Source organism: Lytechinus variegatus, chromosome 8 (assembly GCF_018143015.1).
Source record: "Lytechinus variegatus isolate NC3 chromosome 8, Lvar_3.0, whole genome shotgun sequence".
In the NCBI taxonomy this organism is placed as follows: domain Eukaryota; kingdom Metazoa; phylum Echinodermata; class Echinoidea; order Temnopleuroida; family Toxopneustidae; genus Lytechinus; species Lytechinus variegatus.
This window is the reverse complement of record NC_054747.1, coordinates 4412434-4430392: the sequence shown is the minus strand read 5'-3', so window position 1 is coordinate 4430392 and position 17959 is coordinate 4412434. Positions and strand designations below refer to the sequence as shown.

Sequence of the window (17959 nt, the reverse complement as noted above, 5' to 3'; positions counted from 1 at the left end):
AAGTTTAGATTTAGGATTTATTTTCAGAGTTTTTGATGAATATTTAAGAAATTTTCTGCATTCATTTTCAAATTAAATTCAATATTTCGATCCCACGATTGATAATTCCAAATGATCTTACAAATTTTAGTCATGATGTCAGTTTCCAAAAGCAAATGCTGTTGTGATAGGCTAGTCGAAACAAGATGTCAGCGCCCTGTGCAAATTTGTAAATTTCAATCGTTGTGTGGACCTGTCTAAGGACTAAGATCTGTGAAAATGGCTTTTTTTCTTGATTCCTTTGTCATGTTCAGTACTCAGGTAATCATACTGTTATTTCGTATCCATGTAATATGAGTAAGTGCCAGTAAGTAAGTTAGAATGGTGAAATATATTGCGTGTGACGTGGTATCCGGCAATTGCCGCGGCCGCTCGATCATGCGATCGGGCGCGGGCCCCATCCTGCCTCGGCCCGCGCCCCTGCGATAGTGTGTCGTGGCGTCCACGACACACAACTCTCTTGCCTTGGCTTGAATTATATATGTGCGCAGCGGCTAGGCTAGACAGGAATAACCGTCGTTTCTGAGGATTTATTGGCATTATCGTGATATAGGTAACCACCATTCACTTCATACAGCAGCGCTTTATTCAGTCGCACGCACGGTTCCCTATTTCCACCTCCATTCACTTTGTACACAAATGCGCGTACACAAATCTATGAGCAGTAGATCAGGCGCACGGCCAATATGGGAGACTCTCTCCAATAGGGGAGACAATCTCCCACATTGGAGACTTGCTTTGCAAAAGGAAAAAAGAAACAACACCAACAAAAGCATGATTTTTTCCACCCAAAATTTTGTCTCACTGAGGTCAGAAGCCCATTTGTTTTGTGTGTGATTGACAACAAAAATCCTTATCAAAACAAAAGTAGACAGTGAATTTTTAAAGTAGACGGTGAAAAGGGGTAATTTTTCATGAGGAATCTGCTTATCACATTTTCATTTGCCGCCAAGGTAATCCTTTTGCCGCAAATGTAAACAAAGGAAATTGGTCTCCAAAACTGGAGACTGTCTCTGAAATTGGATACCCAAAATCTTTACAAAAGTCTCTGATATTGAGAATAATCTCCCACATTGGAGACAGTCTCCAATATTGGCCGTGCGCCTCTACTGATGAGTGGTTTCCAAAACCACGATTTGGCCGATTTATTTAACAATTTCTGACATTTTACTATCAATCATCCCCATTCACCGACGCCGCGGTAGTGTGTTGTAATGACGTAATGTTAGTGTGACTGTGAGCTCGCGACGGCGACCATTCCGGGGGGGGCGGCACTCGACCAAAAAAGTAGTAGGGGTGTGCCGCGGGCGAGACAAAAAACGGGGGCATTGGTGCGGGCTTACTGTAAAAAGGAGGGTCCTCGGAACGGTCTTCGGAACTACAATTTTGTGAAAAAGGGAGGTCCTTGGAACGGATCGCCAGCGTGTGAGTACGTGCGTATGCACCCCTATGGCTATGGAACGGTATGCGTGCATGATGCAGCTACATGTAGCGCGGCCTCTGCCTGGTGCGCTCGCCCAGAGACGATGGTCGGACAGCGCTCGGCGGCCGCTTTTCACCAAAATTGAAGCAGATCAATGCGACCAGAACGGTGTATCGAAAAATATGCGAAGCTTTGGAGCGGATTTCTTTCTTCTTTTTACACTCTAAGGATTTATCAACTACAAGATATCAATTTAAAATTTATAATCAATGAATAAATGTCAAAAAAAATTAATCAAAAGGTATGAAAATTGTACTTTACCGATGTTTACTTGCGACTTGGACACCAGAATCACTCCCAAAATAGCAGCCAAAATTACAAACGAACAGAGAGTGCATCAACAATTTACGAATGTGATATCGATATTGCTTTTGATATTAATTATTATGCGATCTGCTCCACATGCGAGCTAAACCGCTACGATTACAGGTAGCAGACGACATTCGATATACCGAGACATTAAAAGGTTAATAATGATAATAATGACCTCATTCAAGATGGCAACTTGCAAGAAAAAACTTCAGCTCAGGTGAAAATGTTTTAGATGAAAGATTTCTTGATCATCCAGAGGATTTTTATCAATTACTCCGGTCCAAGGTACTTATATTTTCCTGATAATGGAAACCATGAAACTGTATATTTCGCTTAAAAAAACAGGTTTAAATCGCGACCTTTAAAACGTTAGTTCACTTATATGTTGGCTCCAAGCTCTTCAGTCTGATGTATTGGTGAGTGGAGCCAACGTAGTTCAGCGGAACAACCAAAATACAGAGACTGAAGCTTTTGGTCTACGCAGCGGCATGCAATGAAGCCTTGCTTGAGTGGCCCAAAATCATGTAGGAAATTGGCTAACATTAGAACTTCAGTTCTGACATTTGATTCATCAGTAGAGGCGCACAGCCAATATTATTGGAGACTGTCTTTTGACATGTTGTTTGAGAGAGATTATCTCCAATATTCAGAGACTTTTAACTTTGAGTTTTGGAAAGAATATTGGTATCCAATTTATGAATATAACTATGAGACAGTCTCCAGTTTGGGAGACCAATTTCCTTTGTTTACATTTGCTGCAAAAAGGATTAGCTTGGCCGCAAATAAAAATATGATAATCAGATTCCTCATGAAAAAAATTATGTTTTTGTTGGTGATGTTTCTTTTGATCTTTTGCAAAGCAAGTCTCCAATAAATGGGGGATTGTCTCCCATAGTGGAGAGAGTCTCCCATATTGGCTATGCACCTCTACTGTTTATACAATATCAATTTCATTTTTTAAACAAATATTCTTTAGTTTAAAAAAAAAAGCAAAAATATATTAAGAGAAGACGGGAAAAAACTTACTGATGTTCGCGTGGCCATCTTGTTGAAGTTGTTCTCTTCGTTAGTAGCTAAGCTACGAGAGAGAGCGCAGCAGAAATCTGTCGCCCTCTATATGCATCTCGTTGCTTAGCCTTAGCTACTAAAATACAAAGAGAACAAGATTGCCAAGTAAACATAAGCAAGTTTCCACTCCTACAGATCTATATCTCACTAACAAAACATGAATTATTTATTTCGAATTGATTTATATGACATGCTGATAATTTTCTTGTTTTTTTATAATGCAGATATTGTTTTTCTTGGGAGGTTGGATTTTCTTCATGAGAAAGCTGTTTAAAAACTATGAGGTGAGGGAATCTCTACAAGAGTTTATTTTCAATTGGTCTAATTACCAACCCAAGACACATTTAGAGGGCAGCAGACATCTGTCTCCCTCTATATGCATCTCGTAGCTTAAAGGAAACCAAAACCCAAGAAGAGAAGCAATCTTGTTGGAAAGAGTAAAATGAAAGGAACAATTTAGTAAAAGTTTCATCAAAATCGGTTATGAAATAAGCAAGTTATGGGAGTTTGAAAAGTCGTCTTGTACTTTCCATGGAGATCCTCAAATTGGCAAACGTGCTTCAAAATGGCTGATTTTGTGGACAACTCTCCATTTGTTTTGTACACAAATTTTCAGATTTTCCTCATTATCTTTCAAAATGCATCTTGCCTCCTTCTGAGCACAACATATGTCATGGGAAAATATAATTCACACCTCATGTGTTAAGGTCAGGAAAAGATAATGTGAAATATGTGAAATAAAGGGGAAAATCTGAAAATTTGTGTACAAAACAAATGGAGAGTTGTCCACAAAATCAGCCATTTTGAAGCACGTTTGCCAATTTGAGGATCTTCATGGAAAGTACTAACAAGACTTTTTAAACATCCATAACTTGCTTATTTCATAACCGATTTTGATGAAACTTTTTTTAAATTGTCCCTCTCATTTTACTCTTTCAAATAAGATTGCTTCTCTGCTTGGGTTTTGGCTTCCTTTAACCCAGAGACCTCCAGTCGCAAAGCAGGCCGGAGCCCAGGACTAGTCCGTGTAATATTAGGCAGACATGGGTACTCTCCATAATGGGGTAGAATGGGGTCGTAATAGCACTCCAAATAAAAGGGGAAAAAATAAATTATGCACCTACCTCGAGTATATGGATGAAGGTCTATCGTGACACAGAATCCTGACATCGAGGCACAAACTGGACACTCAAAAAAAGGAAAAGTTAGACCTCTTGCGTTCGTTCTCGATATCGATCGGCCATTTTGTTTTCAATTTTGAAAGAAGGAGAACAAACGAGACAGAACTTTTCCTTTTTTTGAGGGTCCAGTTTGTGCCTCGATGTCAGCTGCCATTTCTCTTTATGACTCAGTCTAACTTGACAGGAAAACTAAAGCACTGACCAATCAGCTGCAGTATAATTTATAAAGCCAAATCTATTTATTTGCTCTGTATAAAGCCAACATCACACTCCTTGACACCAAGTATGGAATAATAAGGACTCTCATAGATCTTTTGGTATTTACTCCAGCATTATCATTACAGTGTCTCCTTCCTTATTAACTCTAAATATTCTGACGCAGACCTACATTTTTTTTTATTCTTACATGTACTTGCTAGGTGCATCATGGGAGTGTTCAGTTGACCTTTTCTGTGACCTTTGCCCTTTCATGTACATTATTTGAACTCATCATCTTTGAGATTCTTGGCGTGCTGCACTCAGAGTGAGTATATTGTGTTTGGTACACTCCTTAGGTCTAGAACCACTAGGGCTTATCTACTGTAAGGCTTAATTCTATTTTTTTTTCTGCGAGTAACTTTGTCAACTGACCATCTTGTATTGTTTAAACTGTAGCAAATAACCCGTTCAGGGGAAAAAAATATATAGGGGCTGGGGACAATATACATGTAGCCACCGAAATCCGCAAATAGCCGGGAAAACTAAAAAAAAAATGGAGCCCTGGGGAAATCCCCATTCATTGTAATATCAAAGCTTATCCAATGTTCAAGATTTAGGCAATAAGAAGTAAGATGTGAAAAGTACCCCCAAAAAATTTCAAATGGATTTTTTGGCCTGAACTACTTCATCTAATTTTTTTTTGTTAATCCCATTCTGTGTAACATGTAGGTACTTGATGTATAGATAAATGTTATAGGCTAAATGGAAATGTAATGATATTAAGTGCCTAGTCACATCGTTCCATGCAATCCCTGCGGGTGAGTTGAGGGCAATCACCCAAAACTCACTCACAGACAAGTTTTTCTATGGGCAAATCAGACTTGTGTGTGCTGACTGTGCTCTTTGTGGCCCATTGGATTAGTCTTCTGACTTTGAAACAGAGGGTCGTGGGTTCGAATCCCAGCCATGGCGTAATTTCCTTCAGCAAGAAATTTATCCACATTGTGCTGCACTCGACCCAGGTGAGGTGAATGGGTACCCGGTAGGATTTATTCCTTGAACGCTTTAGCGCCTATTGATATGGCGGCTTAGCTACAGCCAGGGTAATAATATGATACCAAGTATCAAAGCGCAGTTGAATATGTGCACATAGTAACTGCGCTATATAAATGGACATATTATTATTATTATTTTACAAAGTGCGTTAGAGATACAGTATGTGCGAGGTACTTTCAATGCATGGGACCTGCAAGTATCAAAAATAGTAGGCCGCTAGTCGCACGCCTTGCTTGCATGAAATGAATGTGACAGGGCTGTATTAGGGGAGAGAACATCAAAAAGGAACTATTCAGAATGCTAACATGATTGTTTTAATCAAAACTAATACTTTCTTTTCAATTATTTACAGTTCAAGGTTCTTCCATTGGCGAATAGACCTGTACGCCATCCTATTCATCCTCATCGTTGTCCTTCCTTTCTATATAGCATACTTCCTAGTCAGCAATGTTCCTTTTGGTACGTTTTTTTTCTCTCTTTTTTGATAAAAGTGTTTTTATAACTATAATTGGGGTTTAAGTACGTGTGGGATGAATACCCTATTTACCATTCAATTCACCTGAGTAAATGATCAAATGGCTCGAGCAATCAAGATTCCTTGATTGTCGGAATATATCGCAAAATAAGGTTGACCTACTTACATGACTTACCAGTAGACGCACATAATAAGTGAGCTGACTCAGTTGAGTGTACATCTACAGCGCCCATGACATGCACATCAACACAGCTGAATGATGCGTTGTTGCCGGTGCGATGGTCATTGTTGTTATAATGCTTACAATTCATTAAATTTGAGCATTTTTTATTTGAACAAAGATTGTTGTGGTATGTTCGAAGGCATAATATACATGAGAGAGCTAAGATCGCTTTGTACCTTCTTACTTTCAAAATATCAGAAAATGATCAACAATGCTTCGCTCACTTTTTTTCTTTCGCAGTTGTTCAGCGTCACATGACCATTATCTTGACGGCAGGGGCTTGGCTTATCTTCATCTATTTCTTTTGGAAGCTTGGAGATCCTTTTCCTATTCTCAGTCCAAAACATGGTAGGTTATTAACTCTCTCGGTACCAAGAGGTTTCCTGGTTCAAAATCCTATCAAAACCTGAACTGTGCTTACTTTTCAAAATCCTGCAGCTTTTAACAGTAGCTCACTGAATGATATGTTGTCACAAAGGTATACTAAATTAATTACCCTTTCAAATGATACAAAATATTCCTACTTTGTAAAATATGATGAAAATAATCAAGAATATGATACAAAATAGTCCTACTTTGTCAAATATGATGAAAATAATCAAGAATTAATACAATGCTTCTGCTGGAAGTTTAGCCAAAAATGGTGGAAATAAGAAAATATGTGACATTCTTGTAAGATTAACATGGTAGATAGTACTCAAGAATAGTTCACATCATTGTCCAATACCAAAGCTTTTTAGATGGGATTTAAACTTTGCTACATTTCTCTAGCATCTATTAAAAGAGGTTGTCAACTGTTTTCAGTTGGAATTCAACACCATTCGGTTAAATATCACACATGCTAGAACAAGATTTATGTCAAGCAGACGTTCTCTCTTTCCCTGGCCTGACTGTTGCTTGATGATTATTGGGCTTGGCCATAGAATTTCTTGGTGGTACACCATATACTTTGCTTACCCCTAAAGATGTCTCTGTTACATGTATTTCCAAGGCTTTTTCACAAAGTCTAGGATTAGCAAATAATCCACTCCCCCATGACACTCACCTAACTTTAACATTTACTTTGTAAATTACTTGTTTACTTTGTAGGTATTCTGTCTATTGAACAAGTCATAAGCCGAGTTGGAGTGATCGGGGTGACTCTAGCGGCTATACTATCTGGATTTGGAGCCGTCAACTGTCCCTATACTTATATGGCCTACTTTACAAGGTAGGTTAGATGATGATGCTGGTGATGATGATGAAGATGATGATGATGATGATGATGAAGATGATGAAGATCATGATGATGATGATGATGTTGAGGATGATGATGATGATGATGTTGAGGATGATGATGATGATGTTGATCGTTGTGATAATGATGATTGACATGGTGATTATAATAACAATGATAATGAGTAGGAAAGGGATATTGACAGTAATGATCAGTGTGTTGGTAATAATGGAGAAAATATAATGTCTTCTGTAAGGTACTTGTAGGTAATTGTTTAATCGCACATGAAGCATGAAGGAGTGTTGCAAGAAATTTGAGTTGCACTTGCACTCAAACTCAGATCAACTACAAATTTCTGTTTAATCACAGAGATTACCCTAGATTTTAAAGCTCGATTTGCAATCGAAGGCCCATAAGACTGCACGTTGCTACTTTCACAGTTTCTTATCTGGATGATAAAGATGTGACTAAGTAACATGTATTTTCTTTCAATCTTCCCATCTTCCAGGCCTGTAACTGAAGCAGATGTTCACACTCATGAAAGGAAGTTCATGCAAGTTATGGATATGATTCTAACAAAGAAAAAAAGGTGAATAGGGTTTTAAAATAAAATGGGTGCTCCTTTTCACCCAGGTGTTAAATGGGTACCTGGTAGGATGCGAAAGCCTAGACGTATAGTATGCGTAGCAATTGTCTTGGAACTCTTGTTGGAATGCTTCCCAGGGAGTGGAGAAAGTGCATACCGGTACGTTGTATGCAGAATGCCAGGATCCAATGACCAGGGTAATGATATATCTGTAAAGCGATCTGTAAAGAGACATTGTTCTGATGCATTAAGCGCTATAAAGAGCGGAATATCATAATTATTCTGTCCCAAAAAAAGTCCTTGATGCAGGTAAGTAACAGTTTATACAAATGCAAAAAGAAAATATGAAAGTTAGGAGTTTTTTTTAAAGATTGTGGAAGCAGGAGCAAAATATGAGAGAGGAGTGGAAATTACCCCTGAATGAGCATTTATTTTTCAATAATTTCAACCATGTTCTCTTTGTTTTCTTGCATGATGTTAGATTAGCAATGGCTGAGAGAGACCAACTACAGAGGGCGTCGACAGCTCCGAGACCTAGTGGGATCTGGGGCATGCTCAAGAGTGTCACTAATACTTCCAACAATGCCAGTATCCTTTAAGCTTTTTATAGATGTCATTAAAAAAAGAAAAAGATCTGTCATTGATAAGAAGATTCATAAAGTGGATGGGCAATGCCAAAGATTGGTGGAGAATGTATCAAAAAAAGAAAAGTGCCTCGTACCCTTTGTTGTACGTTGGCTCATGGGCACAGAAAAGATGGGGTTAACAAAAGCCAGGGATTAAGAAACGGCTATGAGAAAGGGGTAAAAGTGGGTATAGCCTTAAGTTTAGACTAGAAATTATATGATGAATGGGCCAAATGCTAAGTAGTGTTAAAAAGTGCTGGATCTTGCTCTTTTAACTTTCAACCAGAATAATATGACAACGAAAATAAAGATGATATGTAGAGTACATATACATTTATTCAAGATGAAAATGACTTGATGATTTATAACAAGTGACACAGGAGTGAGTCTAAGGGTGACTATACTCTGAAGATGGAGATGAAATAAACTCTGCAAACCGATGAAGTACAGAATGTAAACTCAAAGCCAGTCTGAAACCAGTCTCTAACCAATCTGCCTGGAGTTCAGAAATGAACCCTTTTTATAATAGTCTGGGTCAGGACATCCAGCTGTTGGTCAACCTTGAGTGCTTGACCAAAACAATTTGTACATAAACTTTACTGTGAATTGGGGGAGGGGACCAGTTAGGGAGAAGGAGGAATGTAGTGAATGAGAAACCCATAAAATGAGTATGTGTCAGAATATTAGCTGGAAGAAATATGAGTTATAGTTTCTAAAGAAAGTTGGAATTGGGAAACATATAGTTTCCTGTAATACTTCCTGTAGAAATATTGATCAAGTATCGATTATGTATTGATACATTATTGAATATGTGAGATATGTCTCATCATGACATAACATTAGACTAACTGGTTGTTTAAGAATGAGACCGTTAAGATGAAGCCAAAAGGAATGTAGATACAGTATGTGTAGACCAGTCAACAATCTACTGATAAAATAACTTGTTTTCCTCAAGTTTTCCTTGACATGGTCTGATCAGATGTTAGTCAGCTTCAGCAGGAAATCAAAGGTTATGAAGAGTTGTCACGGCAACTGTACATCGAGCTTGTTGACCTCAACAGTACAATGGTGCGTTTTCCACTTGTAAGATTTATTATATCATGGAAAGGTGGTTAAAGAGTGCAAATTGGGATGTTATAAAGCGGCTTTTCATGACAAAACCATCACACTCGCCAGAAATAAGACATTGTGGACTGCAGGAAAGCTGGAATGAAAAGACACGTAGCATTCTTATAGCAGGAAGACTGCTTAAAGACGTGGCGCAAACTTTTAACAAACTGCCTAAGGGAAATTTACCTGAATTACACTTTTGGAAGGTAGTGCTTGGTTCGATTCAATTCAATTTATTTTCACCTGTATCAGTGGGGGATCACAAAAAGAACCAATTGGCTTATTGAAAATGACCCCTTCCAGCAAATTAATATACAAAGATAAAATTACACAATTTGTACTTCTGTACCTTTAAAAAGGCATGACCAAAAGAAAAAAGAAAAAAAGGAGGGAAACAGACATGACTTAAATCTGCATTAATCAGGTAGAGTAAGAAGGAGCTGTCTTTTATACAAATGTTTTAATTGCTTTGCGGTATTACTTATGCTATTATCATCAACTCAATTAATACCATTTGAATACTCATTACAGGAAAGGATTGAATACACGAAGACACTGAAGGGTCAATTCTTCAATCTCTCAGGGTATTTCTTCTCTCTCTATTGTCTCTGGAAGATCACCATCTGTACCATCAACATCATCTTCGACAGGGTCGGCAAGACGGATCCCATCTCAAAGTTCTTTGAAATATGCATCAATTGGTTGGGATTTGACTTTGATGTAAGTGGATCCAGGAAGAGCCCTTCTTCGAAAGAACTGTGCCTCATCGAAACTAAAACAAAATAACATGAACAGGGGCCCGTTTCATACAGGACTTGCCACTGTTGTAACTTTGCCACTATGGCAACTACCGTGGAAACCTTGATTCTGATTGGCTGCTGAGCCCTGTTGCCATGGTAGTTGCCATTATAACAAAGTTACAACAGTTGCAAGTCCTTTATGAAATGGGCCCCAGAAGTATTAAATGCAGGGTTCTGATTTCGTGAGACTCAGGTTATGGCCCGATTTCAAAAAATTATTGCATTTTTTTCTGCTTGGGGCACTTGAACTATAAAGTAATTTGAGTGTGTTCAAGTAGTTGAGAAAGCTGGGGCTTTTTTTTTCTTTGATGCCCCACATATGACATGATTTGCGGAGTACCCCAGGGTTCGCTTTTGGGGCCATTATTATTCATTCTATATATCAACGATTTTCAGGATTCATCAAAGGCCTTGTCTTTCATATTATATGCAGATGACACCAGTGTTTTCTTTTCACATAAAAATCCTGATACTCTTGTAAACATAGTAAATACTGAACTCAGATGTATTCATGAATGGATCTGTTGTAACAAACTTTCTTTAAATGTTGCAAAGACCCAGTGCATGCTTTTTAGTAATTCAATCACAGCTCTACCCAGGAACGTCTTTCTTAATAATATTTTAATTGATATTGTCGATTCAACGAAATTTCTTGGTCTATATATAGATAACAAATTTTCATGGAAGCCGCACATTACGTATTTATCAAAACTTTTATCTAGAAATGTTGGCGTCATAAACAAACTAAAAACTTTTTTGCCTCCAAACGTTTTATCAAATTTGTATAATACCCTTATTCTTTCTTACTTAAATTATGGGATATTAGCTTGGGGCAGTTCCTCTAGAAATCAGTTGGATAGACTACTACTTACACAGAAAAGAATAATGAGAATCATTTGTCATAAACACAGATTAGCTCACTCAGATCAATTGTTCTTCTCCAATAAAGTTTTAAAAATACAGGATTTGTACTCTCTTCGCCTGGGCTGCTTTATGTTTCAGTTAAACCAAGGAGAGCTGCCAACTTCCTTAAGTTTACTGTTTTTAAGAAACGAGATTTTGCACAGCTACCCCACCAGATTATCGTCTTTCCATCTTCCGAAGCTCAGAACTTTTTACAAACAGAAGACTATTGTTTATACTGGTCCCCATTTTTGGAATTCTCTAGATGAATCTTTAAAACTGACACCAAGCTTATTTTCGTTCAAACATAAGCTTAAGACTACACTGATAAATAACTATAATGTTACACTATGATTTTCCTGCAGGAGGCTGTTCATTGTCCCATGTTTGTGCTTGAGTTGTTCTGATGTACTTGTCCCGTTTAGTGTAGTCTTGTATCGTCCCGTCTAGTTTGTATCTTTTTATACCATTTTCATTAATTAATGATACTGTAATATTATTTTGGGGAACCTGAATTACAAGCTCCGCTTTCCAAGGTTTCCCCCACAATATACAGCTAGCATTTAAGTTAAAACTGAACTTTCTAAAATTCAATTATACATTATATCTGTGTACTGGACCTTTGTGAACTATTTCAATATTTCTAATTGTTAATTTATTCTATACTCACATTTCTGTTGTAAAATAATTATCTTTGCTGTTATTGTGGCAATAAACGAAATGAAATGAAATAGTATTTTCATGGAAGAATGTGCAGAAAGTGGCCGTGATTTTGCTATGTAATTATTCCAATGCAAAGATAGATTTTAAAGAGAATTCCAAACATCATAATTGTCAATAAAATTGGGGATAATTCTGATGGTCTTTAAAGCAATAGCGTCCTTCTTCCTGGTCAGATCTGGTTTAATTTAAAGAGAAATGCCAGTAGTTGCAGTAAACACTGATTTCATGAGAAAGTCTGTAAAACCAGGCTTAATTGTCAGTATATCATCGAGGATCTAGATCTGGTACAGTTACATAAAGTGAACTTTGTTAAATCTTGAAATCTACGCTGAAAAATGTTTACACTGAAGATCACCAATACAGATAAGCGCACGTGGGACAATGTATTATTATTGCTTTGAATGTTGGCCCAAAGCTTGACCCGAATCCTGTGCTTACTTGCTAATTTCTCAGCAATCTATACACAATTTTTTCCAGAATCCTTTGGCACATATTTTTTATTTGTACAAATAGACACTTTGATAGTCATTTCATTGGATTCTGTACGAACTCATTTTGATATCATCACCACAACTGTCATTTAGCTTGAAACATATTTGGAGAAATTAATATTTCATTAAGTTCAATTCCTTTATGTTTATTTTAATTTCCTTTATTGTTTGTGATTTCATTGACAACCACCATCTTTCTCTTGTTTTCAATAACAAAATCTATCTAAATGACACCATGGGCTAAAGATATGTGTGTGATATTGATGTCATTAGCTGAATAGAAATGTTATTATACCGCTGAATACTTGAATTTGGTAATTTTCATAGGCCTTTTACAGAGATCTTCCGTAAGGCAACAGGTAATATAGTAAAGTATAGACAAAACAATGAAATGAATATATATGAATTTGTGTTCCTGTAGATTTATAAGAAAGACTGATAGATAGACAGACGGACATATAGAAAGATAAATATGATATGTAAGTGAAAACCAAAGCTGAAAATGAATGTGAATGATGAAGTACAATATTAATGATGTTCCAATACTGATTCCATTTTTGCCTTTTTTCCTCTTCGTGCTTTCTATCGTGAAGGTGAAGTTCTGGTCACAACAGATCTCATTCATCGTTGTTGGTATTATCATCGTGACTCAAATAAGAGGCTTACTTATAAAACTTACAAAGGTAATATGATTATTTCTTTATCATCTTGACTATTTATGTTTGTCAAGGATATCCTTAGGAAGCTATTAATGTATATTCAGTGGTTCATTGAATATTAGTGGAGGATGACTACTTCCTCCTCTCTTCTGCCTCCTCTCTCTCCTCCACCTTTCTCCATCCCCCCCCCTGTACTTGTGTGTTCTTGCTCCTGCTCCTAATGCTCCTGCTCTTAGATTCAATGGCCCAATAGCTTATACTTCCTGGAAGATTAAAGAGGGAGTGAATTGTGTGGTATAAAAACATAGTCTTGAAATACAGTCCGACCTCTCTTATCCGGCCTCCCCTTAGCTGGATCTCTCTATTTTCCAATATCCAGACGCACACTTGCCGATATTTTTTAAAGCTTTTTTTCAATTCAATCTAATACGTTCCCAGGAGTACGTTGGATAATGAGATTTCAATCTAAACACAATCAATCCTACGCAAACTCACTTTGAATAATATATTTTCCAATACAGTCTACATACAACCACATTATTTTTCATGAAAAAATCTCACCCAAATCACGGAAAGAACCTGGACAGGATAATTTTCCAGTTAATCAGGGCGTAGCACAATTATTTTATCTCTTTTTATTTCCCGGGGTAAAAACAAATCATGTCTCGCTAGCTAGCGCTGGGCCTCAATATGGACAGTGCCATGTATCATGTTTGAGCCTACAGTTAGTGTAACAATTGCTGATATTGCGAAGCAGGTAATTTATCCAAGAGTTTTGGCTATCGATCGATTTCATTTCCGTAAAAATACCACCTATTATTTGCACTGACACTGCAGTGAATACTGTCTGTACGCCCAATACAATAGATTACATGTAGCTACCGCCAATGGGGAGGCAACTGCATGTATTTAATATTGGGTCTCCCAGATCCGGATAAATCTCTTTTCCGGAGTGGTGCTGGTCCCAAAGTGTCCGGATAAGAGAGGTCGGATTGTTTACGTTTTCAGATATCTACTAATATTACAAAGAATAAATTCACCTATCATTGTATTTGTATAGAGAAACTAAAATGTTTTGAGAGGAAAAGTAATTGTTTTGCTACTTGGTAACATAATTATTGTGGTATAAATGTATTGAGTAGCATGTTTTCATTCAAGTTGGTCTATATTACTAGACTACACTAGCATTATGGGTCAGGAAACTGGACAGGTATGAGTAGTTGAGGACTCGAGATGATGCTATTGGTTCTTATCTGCTTTAAGATGAGAATACAGATCAACAAGAACAAGAAAAAGGATAAAATAAGAGGGAGAGAAAGGATAAGTACAAGTGGAAAGGGTGAACAAGAGAAGAAGAAAACCAAGAATAGGATTAGAGGGAGAGGAGAAGGGGAAATAAAAAAAAGATGAAGAAAAGGAGGAGAGAGAGAAAATGTATTTTTGTATGCTTTGTCACATGTATTAATTATTCATTATTTTATTTCTTTTTCTTCAGTTTTTTTACACAATGGCTAGTAGCAAATCTTCCAACATCATTGTCCTCGGGCTTGCACAGATTATGGTGAGAACGATTAACTTGTGTCTTTACTTAAAATTGAATGCCACATCCTTCCCCTCAAGTTCATGCTTTTGAAGAAAAGAATGGACAAAATCTCACAAGCGTAACGCTGAAACTTTCATTAAAATCAGATGTGGAAATCAAAATGTTATGGAAATTTGCTAATTTTGCTTTAGTTTCATAACACAGGCAGTACATGTATGCTGATGAATTTTGTTTGAAGTAATGATTGATTCAAAATGCATACATCATTCAGTCAGAGGGGCGTGGATTCAAATCCCAACCCCAAAATTTACCCACATAGTGCAGCACTCGACCCGGGTTAGGTGAGTGGGTACCCGGTAGGATTTATTCCTTGAACGCTTTGCCGCCTATACTACAGCGGTTCAGCTACAGCCGGGTTAATGATATGATGCCAAGTGTCAAGCACAGTAGAGTGTATGCGATTATCATACCTGTGCTATATAACCGAGCTGCCAAGTAGTACTGATTAGTACTGAAAATAGAGAAGAATACTGATGGTGTCATGCAAAATACTGATTTCTTAAGTTTCAGTTTATGTGTTGTCCTATGGTATTCCTGTGAAAATACTAATTTCCTCACCAAAAAACTGATTTTCAGCCTTGAAAATACTGAAATGTTCTTGTTCAGGTTGGCAGCTCTGTATACAATATGACAATATTATTATTATAAACTTCTTTTTTTATATATACCCTTTTTCCTTTTCAGGGTATGTACTTTGTATCATCAGTTCTGTTGATGCGTATGAACGTGCCACCCCAGTACCGAATGATCATCACAGAAGTCCTTGGCGACCTTCAATTCAACTTCTACCATCGCTGGTTCGACAACATGTTCTTGATTAGCGCCCTCTCTAGTATTGCCTTCCTCTACCTCGCTCACAAACAAGCGCCGGAGAAGAGCGTCGGAGGAACATGACGATAAACAATGATGCCCTCACGATAGGAGTGATCTAGATGATGTGGACCTCTTCCTGGCCTAGCATGTTTTGCCAAAGCATTTGTTTGGGTTTAACTACTTGTAGGACCTTGTTTTTTTATAAAGGTGGGACTTACATGGTAAATTGTCATTTGGTCTACATCCTGCATCTACATTCATTTGGCCTAATCCTCCTACATGGTCTATTGTTTGTTTACCACCAGTTTGTCTACTAAACATTTGGTCTGATTGCCATTCGGCCTATTAATGTTTTTGTCCAATTTCTGCAGAGCTTCCAAGTCTCACGCATTATGCGTGAGACTCAAGCATTTTGGACTCTTGTTCATCCCCTCAAATCTCTGTCTCACGCAACTATCACAGCCTATCCCCATATACATTGTACACAATGTCTGTGATCTCACTCAGATTCACAGAAAATCTCACGCATAGCTGGTCTTTGAACTTGGCATCTCTGTCCAATTTCTGTCCAGGTCTATAGGATAAGATGAACCAATGTGTCAAAGTGCAAAATGATTAGTAGTCTAAGTGGCAGATAGACCGAGTGGTGGTTTGACCAAGAAGTAATTAGACCAAATAGTAGACTGAGGGGGGATTGGCCGTGATGCTGTTAGACTATCTGAGAATTGGACCAACTGCTAGTAGACCAAGTGGGTTTAGCCATGATGGTGTTAGATCATCTGAGAATTAGACCATCTGCTAGTAGACCAGGTGGGTTTAGCTGTGTTGTAAGACAATCTGAAAATTAGACTAGCTGCTAATAGACCAAATGGATACAAACCACTCTGGTTTTACTGGAAGCCATGGTCTTTTTAATTCTAATAAGACTGGGAGGCTGATTCAGCCCCCCCCCCAACATTTTTTTGCGATAAATCCGCCGTGCAGATTTTTTTTTTATCGTTTCGCATACTGACTTTTTACTTTCAAGTCTCACGCAACTTTTGAGACCACAATTGCGACCCCCGGATACACGGTCCCGAAATTATGCAACATTTTGTAAGTGCATGCAGACCCAAAATTGCTCAAAAACATGAATTTGTGTACAAATCCAATTACTATTTTTAGCAAAAATTCATAAATTATTATTTCTCCTTTTGCTGATTGAACTTAATTAATTTCATCTTTTTAATGGTCAGAAGAAAGTCTTAGACGATTTCCATTTTAAAAAAGCACAAGAAATTTTGAATACAATAAAATATGAAAAAAGAATCATGATTTTGAGATTTTTTTTAAGTACAATTGATCAGAATCCTATAAAAAGTGTGTGAACAAAAAAAAAATAGCATTTTAGGGGTCTCATTTAGTTAATTACAGCAAACTTTTGATTTTACGCAAAGTTAGCATAATTAATAAGAGATTAGATTTTTGTAGATTATGGCATGGGCAACACGCGTGCCAATTTTCGTCACAATTGACGGCTGAGATCATACAGGGGCTGAATCAGACCCCCCCCTCCAAGTCTTCTTAGGTGTTGAAATAGCCCAGTCTTTTTAGAGTTAAGTCTGTGCTTAAGTTATGGCAATAATGATATTTCAAACCTTGGTAAACTCTCTGGCCAATATTCTGAAGTCAGGCTTAACTTAGATTATGGTCGAGTCTGTGCTAAAATTATACTAAGCTAAATATGTCAAAATTTTGTTTACATTGTAATAATATATAAATAATATAGGATTTGTATAGCGCACGTATCCACCTAGGTAGGTGCTCAAGGCGCTCCTATACTACCCCGGCTAAGCTAGTCTACCAATTCCGGGGCGCACAGCTTTTGTATGCTTCTAATGTTCACTGTTCTCTTTCATAATTCTTAAATGGTGAAGACAACTATCTCATTTTTCTTTCCCAGTCACTTAAGAATGATCTGGGTGTCAATGAACTGATACCTTGAACCTCTACTGTTAGGGATTTATATGCAAATTGGCCATCACAGGTAAAACCCCAACTTTAAAGAGAAATTCCAGTAGTTGCAGGTAAACACTGATTTCATGAGAAAGTCTGTAAAACAAGGCTTAATTGTCAGTATATCATCGAGGATCTAGATCTGGTACAGTTACATAAACTGAACTTTGTGAAATCTTGAAATCTACGCTGAAAAATGTTCACATCGAAGATCCCCAACACAGATAAGCGCACGTGGGACAGTGTATAATTATTGCTTTGAATGTCGGGCCCGACGCTCTACCCGAATCCTGTGCTTATTTCCTGATTTCTCAGCAATTACACAATTTCTTCCAGAATCCTTTGGCGCATACGTTTTATTTATACAAACAGACACTTTGGTGGTCATTTCATCGGATT

At 37.5% G+C, this 17959-nt stretch overlaps 1 protein-coding gene across 1 annotated transcript; it reads left to right on the top strand.

The window, feature by feature from the left end:
• Positions 1 to 80: 80 nt before the first annotated feature.
• LOC121419859 (Golgi pH regulator-like) lies at positions 81 to 16018 on the top strand. The gene is made up of 13 exons (XM_041614323.1): positions 81 to 300; positions 3127 to 3186; positions 4503 to 4606; positions 5690 to 5796; positions 6276 to 6383; positions 7125 to 7245; positions 7760 to 7840; positions 8319 to 8425; positions 9443 to 9531; positions 10105 to 10293; positions 13084 to 13173; positions 14645 to 14710; positions 15437 to 16018. Exons 1-13 carry the CDS (start codon positions 259 to 261, stop codon positions 15644 to 15646), a joined length of 1374 nt encoding a protein of 457 aa, XP_041470257.1. The 5' UTR covers positions 81 to 258; the 3' UTR covers positions 15647 to 16018.
• The last annotated feature ends 1941 nt before the right edge of the window (positions 16019 to 17959 follow it).